We start from the raw sequence: 7,510 nt of genomic DNA, 5'->3' as shown, positions 1-7,510 counted from the left end.
CTTCATCGCTGACCACATGCGGAGCGAGGACGACGACCAGAGCGTGAGTGAGGCGAGGGGCGGGGCCCGCGTGTGAGATGCGGGGCTGCCAGGACCGTGGCGTCTGGAAAGCAGCGGCGCGGTGTACACACGCCACGCCGATAGGAGGCCAGGGTGCGGGAAGTGGCAGTCCGTCCGGGGCTCTCGGTGGGCTCCCTGGAGGCGGCGCCGCCTAAGTCGGAGTAGGTACGGGATGATCTTGCGGCTTCCTGAGGACTGGCATCCGGGGCATCATGAGTGTTGCGAGGGTGGCCAGGTAGGGGACGAGCCCGGTGGCCGTGTCCCTGAGAGTCCGTCCCTGCCACTCGTGTTCTCAAGTCTCAGCCGTTAATCTTCAACTCGGCACAAACGGAGTCTGAGGCCTTTGCGCGCCCCACAGGGGCGAGACTGAGGGCAGTGGAAGGGGCGTGGGGGGTGGGGAGAGGTTAAGAGGCTCCCCCAGCCCGCCGGCAGGGAGAGGACACCCAAATCCACACACTGCTTCTGCTCTCTGGGTCGCAGGGAGGGCCTCGTGAAACATGTGCGCAGGTGGGGGCAGGTGGAAGCCAGGGCTTCCCAGCCCCGCCCCCAGCTTCCTGCACAGCCGGCCTTTTCTGCCAGCAGCTCCCCAGAAGGGGACAGAAGGGGACGCCCATGGTCTCCGTCTCTGGGAGCCAAGTATGATGAGTTGACATCCCCCTACTTTGAGCTGTGGCTGGCCCCACCCCGTGCTCAGCTTCCAGGTACTTGGCTAGTTCCAGGCTGCAGCTCAGATGTTGCCATGGTGACTGGCCAGGGTTCCACTGGGACGCTGCCATTCCAGTTTGGGGTTGAGGAAGGGCAGGCTCCTGCACTACTGTTTGGGGGAAGGCCGAGGGGGACTTCGGAGCCTGGCATTTTTGTTTCCGGGAGGGCAGGATATCCGGCTGGAGCTGGGGCTTGGACCAGGGGGCAGGCCCTGATGGAGGAAGAGGGGGCTGGAGGAGCTGGGGTGGGAGCCTCAGAGCCGGCAGGGGACAACGGGGAAATGCGGGGGTAGGGGAGGCAGTGCAGGGCCTCAGCCAGCTGCGTCACGGCTGCCACCTGCCCTGCTGCAGTCCACTCATGTCATGTGCGTTTACTGAGCTGGGCGCTGAGGATGCAGTGACCTACTTGGGTGCTCCACAGGCATCTCAAACTTAACGAGTCCCAGACAGAGTGCTTGAGGTGCACCCCCACCAACTCAGCTCCCATCTTTTAGTAAATGGCATCACCTTCCACCCAGTGGTTCAGACCAAAAACCTGGAGTGATCCCTGACTTCACACCTTCTTACCTTCCCCACCATCCAAATCGTCAGAAGGCCTGACCTGTGAGCGCAGCCTCCAGATAATCCTCAGCCTCACCCTCCTCCACGCTGCCCTGCCCCCAGCCGTAGGCCTCCATCAGCTCTTGCCTGGACCGGGGCAGAGACTCCTCGCAGTTCTCCCACTCAGCGCCTGTGCCCCTCCATCCAAGAGACCAGTGTCCCCCCTCGCCTGTGCCTCCCCCCCGCTCGGCTCCCTGGCACACCTGCTCGACTGTTCTCAGTAAGCCGAGCTCTTTCCTGCCTCAGGACTTTTGCACATGTTGGTCTCAGCGCCTGGAAGGCCTTTCTTTGTTTCCTCTTAAAAATTATTAGTTTCCGATGTACCGTTTGAGAGTACATTGCAGACATTGCGGCCCTTTATCCCCAAAACCCCAGTGCGTCTCTTTGAAGAACAGGGACATCGTCTCGCCAAACCCAGGTTCAGTGATCAAATTCAGGAATTGTAGCAGCGATCCAATATCTAAAGTCCATATTAAAATGTTCCCAATTTTCACCTATATCCACGCCACCCTAAATGAGCCCCGTCCCGTCTCATCGCGGAAGCTAAGCAGGGCCGGGCCTGGTGAGTGCTTGGATGGGAGACCGCCTAGACCAGGTGCTGTGGGCGTAAAAGATAAAAAAGAAGGGATTATAAACTGACGAGGCCCTTGCCATCTGCGAAGTCGACCAAGGGCTGCCTCGCCTGAGAAAAATAACATAAAATCATAGTTTCCCAGTTTTCTCAGTCATACTCTTTGTCGCTTCGGTCCCGCCCCAGTCCGGATCTCAAATTTCATGTCGTTGTCTTGTCTCCTCGGCCTTGTCACTCATGGTGTAAATACTTTGGAAGGGTGCAGGCCGGTGGAGGGTCCCTGGGTTTGGGTTCGTCTGATTGTTTCTTCCTTCAGTTGCTTCCTGCCACAGCTGGCTCCTTCTCATTTATCAGCTCTTACCGTAAATGTCACCTCCTCGGAGGCCTTCCTAGACCATGCCCTAAATTCTGTGTTCTGTCTCTCTGTCTCGGTCCTTTGTTTCCTCATAAGCAACCACCACTGTGTAATTTGTGTGTGTGTGTGTGTGTGTGTGTGTGTCCATCTCTCCGAGAAGACTGTGTACCTCAGGGTGCATTTGTCCTGCTCTCATTAGATCCCCAGTGCCAGCCTGGTGCCAGGCACACAGTAGGCACACATGTGACACCAATGAGTCATTATTCAGCTGCCGAGTAAATGAAGTGTGCAGTGGCCTCCGTCCCATCCCCCAGCTGGCTGGGTGGCCGCTGAACACGTGTCAGGCCCAGACTCAGCCTGGAGGGGGCGGCTGAGGGGGCAGCCCTGTGACAGCGCTCAGACCCCCAGAGGCCACTGTCTTTTTGACTGATTTGTTCACGCCCGGGGCCCAGTCCTCGCCCGCGGGCCTGCGTGTCGGAGGGGCTCCGTGCAGTCATGTGACATGCAGAGGCAGCCGTCCGTTCACTGATTCAACACCCATCCCCGGCACTCTGCGTTCCAGACGCTGGGATTCCAGAGGTGAACCTGACAGGGTCCCTGTGGTTTAGGAGCTCGTGGTGACACAGACGTGCAGATTGAACTGATAATACAGTGCAGTAAAAATGCTGTGACAGGAATGTGTTCGTGGTACTGAGGGACCCAGAGGGGACAGTGGTTCGTTCCGACCGGGGGGTCAGGAAAGCCTTCACAGAAGAGGTGACGTTTGATCTGAGCTTTGGAGGATGTATAGGAGTTCACCAGTTAGAGAAAGGGAGGGCCCGGATTCTAGAACGACGGGGAGCCCAATGGCACAGAGGCTTGAGAGGACACGTGGGGTTTGGTAAGTCAGGGATCCAGCATGGGTAAGGACGAGGGCAGGCTCACATTGTCATGGATGGGTCTCGAGGCCAGACTTGGGAGTTTGGATGGGCCCCGAAGGCCATGGGGCCACCGAGGCTGTTCCGCAGGCAGGGCTGGAGCCATGCTTTGGAAGGGCCACTCTGGGGTGTGGGGAGAGGTGTGTGTGTGTGTGAGCTGAGACCTGCTCATACCCAGTCCACTCCTGCCCTGCACCCTGCGACTGTCACCTGGGCCTCCTTTGTCTCCGCTGTCCAGGTGAGCGAGGACTGGAAGTACGTCGCCATGGTGATCGACCGCCTGTTCCTTTGGATCTTCGTCTTCGTCTGTGTCTTCGGCACCATCGCCATGTTCCTGCAGCCTCTCTTCCAGAACTACACCGCGGCCACCTCCCTCCGCGCAGACCGCTCGGCTCCCAGCTCCAAGTGAGGCCCCGCCCCCGCTCCGAGCTCCCGCACCCCTTCGCCCTCTGTCCTGCACTAGTTTGGGTGGAAGAGGGACAATGAGCCACCAGGAGGAAGGGCGCTGCCGCCAAAGATCCATCCTCTCACGCCACCTGGAGCCCCGCCCCCCGCACCTCGGTGCACACACAGCCAGCGCCCCCCGGAGGCTGGAGCAGCCGGGCGAAGGCTCAGAAGTGGAGGACAGGGACGGTGTCGGAGCCCCGCAGCTTGGGGAGGGGCCGAGAAGGGGGCACGATCATCCCCTGCCTCTAAGTCATGGGAAGGGGTGCGTGTGGGGGGCGGAATGGGGCTCCAGCTCTGTGCTGGGCTGGCCTGACACATGGCTGCTCAGAAGGGAGGAGCGAGAGGAGAGAGGCCTGGTGTGACCCGACGTCCGCCCGGCCCCAGTGGACAGCCGCCGGGCCGGGTGGGCTCACAGCGGGCAGGGGTGCCTGCCCCGATGCTTAGCCTGGCGCTGTGGTCAGGCTCCTGGGGGAAGCTTCCCGCTCAGTCCCACAGCCCCTTGCTCCAGGCCCCCTTCTCCCGTGAAGAGTTCTCTGTCGTTACCCCATTGAACTGACCAGTTGTTTGAATAAATGAGGGATGTTAGTTGTAGGCAGACCAGCCTTTTTGCCAGCAGCAGAGCTGGCTGCCAGGAGGGAGCCAGTGGCGGTGAGCCTGGGGGTGGGGGTGGGGGTGGGGAGCGGCCACATCAGCCCTGCCCCCACCCCCAAACCTGAGCAGGGTTGAAGCAGGACAGGTCAGCTGCTGCGGCTCTCCTGAAAACATCCCATCCTGTGAGTCCCTGGAGGCTGTTCTGACACTGCCCCCAGGGGGCAGCTGGAGGCCACCTGGCCTGTTAGCCCAGGAAACAGGCCTCTCGTGGGGTCTTCTGTTCCCGCCCCATTGCGCGACTGCTCTGATGTGTGGTCCCAGCCTGTGCTCAGTGCCGGGCCAGCAGGTGGGCTGGTCACAGAGGGGTCAGTCTGCCAAGTGCACTGAGGTGCCTGCCGGACAGCCATGCTGTTCTGTGGAGCCCCGCTGGACTCCCATTTCTCCAGGCACAGCGGAGGTTTGGGGGCAGTGGGGTGCTGGAGGCACTGGGCAGGGGTCACAGACTGGGTTCTAGTCCCAGCTCTGCCACTCACTCACTCAGACGTCTTGAGCGAGTCTCCGTCTTGCCAGGTCAGCTTCCTCGCCCGTACCATGGGGACCGTGATGCCCCCTGTGTGGGGCTGCCATGACGATGAGATGACGTTCGTGCAAAAGCCCAGTGCCCTCCCTGGCACAGAGCAGATGCTCTGGGAACGTGTGCTGTTGGGCGGGGGGGGCGGGGAGGCAGAGGTGGTAGGAGTGGGGGGGACCCCCTCACCCTGTCTCTTCCTAGAGCTAACCAGTTCCTCCAGAGCGGGGCCTGGGCCTGGGGGGCTGAGAGCTGCGGTCTCTCTCCGGGTGCCATCAGCAGTTCACCGTTCCTGGGCTGAGCTCCGGCCTGGCCGGGCCTCTTCTGGGTGGGCTCCTGCCCCCTGCCGGTCTGCACCAGTGCCCCTAGGCTGACCTCTTCCTGTCCTGGCGGGGAAGATGTCACTGGGACATGACCCAGCAGCTGGGGGAGATGTCCCCCGTGCAGTTAGCCACCTGCCAGACCAGGCTTTCGGGCGCCCCTTCCGAGAGGGGGGTGGCGTGTCTTGGCTCCACACAGGCCCTTCTGTTCCAGAACAGCAGGCAGAGTTGTACGAGGTCTGCACCCACCTCGAACTCATAGCCCCGAGGCACCCCAACCATGAAACGGTCCCTGGAAAAGACGTCTCCCTCCAGTGGGCGGGGTGCCCACCTGAGGGCCCCGCCCAGCTCTCCCAGCTCCTCCCACATCCCCAGCCTTTGTGCTTGCTTTCTGTGCCTCCCCCAGGTGGCTGTTGTCCGAGGAGGCCAGCAGGTGGGGCTAGAGAGGCTGAGAGAGCAGCTGGTCCAAATCCTCTCCACGCACCACCCATCCACACGGAGCCAGCAGGGCTGGAGAGTGTTTGCTGCCCGGCCTCTACAGGCACCTACCTCTGAACCCTCTTCTGCGAAATGGGTGTGACAGGCTGGGCCCAGGGCTGCAGCAGGAAGAGAGGGAGGCTTCCTGTATATGAAGGGGTAGGTCCCTGGGCAGGGTCCCTGAAGGGAGGGGAGGCAGGAGGGCTCCGCTGCACAGGCCCGGCCTTACCGCGCGTCAGCACAGGGTTTGGACCCTCCAGGGCCCTGCGAAGCTCTGGAGAACCGGGGTTTCTTCCGCTTGGGTCCTGCCCCCGTCCCTCGCTGTGGTCAGGGCAGCCCCTTCTTCCGTGGGGATGCTTTCTGGAGAGTCGGGTACCCAGCTCAGCACTGGGCAGGGACCGAGGGCCCCAGATCCGAAGGAGGTAGGGACACTGGGTTGAACCCGCGCAAGGTGGGCTTGGAGGGAGGCGGTGAGCAAAGGAGCTGGGATGGTCTCCATCAGGGACGGCAGGACCGCAGGCAACCCGATGGCCATTTTTGTCTGAGAAGGGGGCCCGGCATGCTCCCCGCTTTTCACACTTGGCCTTGCCGCAGGAGGAGGGCAGTTTCCTGGCAGTGAGGTAGCTGATACTGGAGCAGCTGGTACCAAGTTATTGACAATTTAAAAGCAAACATGATGCGGGCAGCCCCAGGTGGGAGGTCCGTTTGCTGGGGGGCGGGGGTGGGCAAGTCGGCACCCCCCCGGGAAAGAGGGGATGCCCTGGAGGCTGTGGGAGCTCGACTCCTCATTCCAGTGTTAGCTCTGTGCCCCGGGCTTCGATGCACCGTCTCTTCCTTGCCACAGCCCTGCAGGGGAGGGGCCCTGGTGACAGAAGACAACCAGCTCAGAGAGGCCAAGTGACAGCTGGTGAGCAGCGCTGGGCCCGACACCTAAGCCTGATCTGAGTCCACACTGTCGCTGTGGCCTGCGGCCATTGGAGGAAAGCGAGGGGCATTCAGGGTCTTCTCTGAATTCATTCCCCAAGCCACAGGGGACCGAGTTCCAGCTGTCACCCTCTGCTTCTAGGCAGAGATGGGCCGGTGTCACAGCATCCCTCAGCCCAATTAGTGCCAGCCAGCCTCCCACTCACCTACCAGGCTAGAGGACAAGCTCCCAGCTTCTGATATGCATCTAGCAGGTCTGAGAGGTCAGTGATGGTCACAGGGTTCCTAAGGGACAGTAGGTCTAGGAATCGTTAGGACACCTCACGCACCCCCCCTTGGGGCCCCCAGCCCCCACGCTGGCCTTGGCCTCCTTTGTCTGTGCCCCTGGAACACTCCCACTGGCCTCGCCCTCCAGGCCAGACTCATCGGGAAGTCGGTTCTCGTAAAGAAAAGCTGTTTCTAACGATGTCTTGTCTGTTACATTGGGGGTCAGGGTTGGCAGATGGGTCGAAGAATGCTGGGAAAGCTGGACTCGCAAGAGGTTAAAACATCATAAGCATCTAAAAAAAAGGTCAGCAGAAACAGCTCATCACTGCGATGTTTTGCTTTACAAGTCCATTCACTGGATGGAAATGGCCCAAGGGCTGTAGTAGGGAGAGCCCAGAGATGGCTCCCTGGGAAGACCCTCTGTCAGGAAGGGGGCTGGAGGATGGGGCAGAGCCGAGGACATCTCTTGGAGGCAGGGTGGCCGGGCCCCTCTCAGCCCTGCACTCCAGGAAGTCAAGGCTGCCATCTGCGTGGAGGACAGACCTGGTCCCAAGACACTGGCCAGACCTGGAAATGGCACGTGGTCGTGGGCTTCCCTGACGAAATGCAGGGCGGGCGGCGACGGATAAGCGGAAGTGTCCCGGATAAGCTGAAGTGTCCCGGATAAGCTGAAGTGTCCCGTGGTCCCGCAGGGAGTCTTGAGTCTGAC

The 7,510-nt window shown here is 61.1% G+C and overlaps 1 protein-coding gene across 1 annotated transcript in view; it reads left to right on the top strand.

The window, feature by feature from the left end:
* CHRNB2 (cholinergic receptor nicotinic beta 2 subunit) overlaps positions 1-4,350 on the top strand; it is an 8,150-nt gene extending 3,800 nt beyond the window's left edge. The window contains exon 6 of the mRNA XM_025040847.1: positions 3,198-4,350. Coding sequence (XP_024896615.1) covers positions 3,198-3,616 — 419 coding nt within the window. The 3' untranslated portion in view covers positions 3,617-4,350. The remainder of the gene's footprint in view (positions 1-3,197) is intronic.
* Positions 4,351-7,510: the final 3,160 nt, after the last annotated feature.

Source organism: Pteropus alecto, unplaced genomic scaffold, assembly GCF_000325575.1.
Source record: "Pteropus alecto unplaced genomic scaffold, ASM32557v1 scaffold49, whole genome shotgun sequence".
NCBI lineage: Eukaryota > Metazoa > Chordata > Mammalia > Chiroptera > Pteropodidae > Pteropus > Pteropus alecto.
Note: the sequence above shows the minus strand (reverse complement) of the source record. Positions and strands in the feature narration are given on the sequence as shown.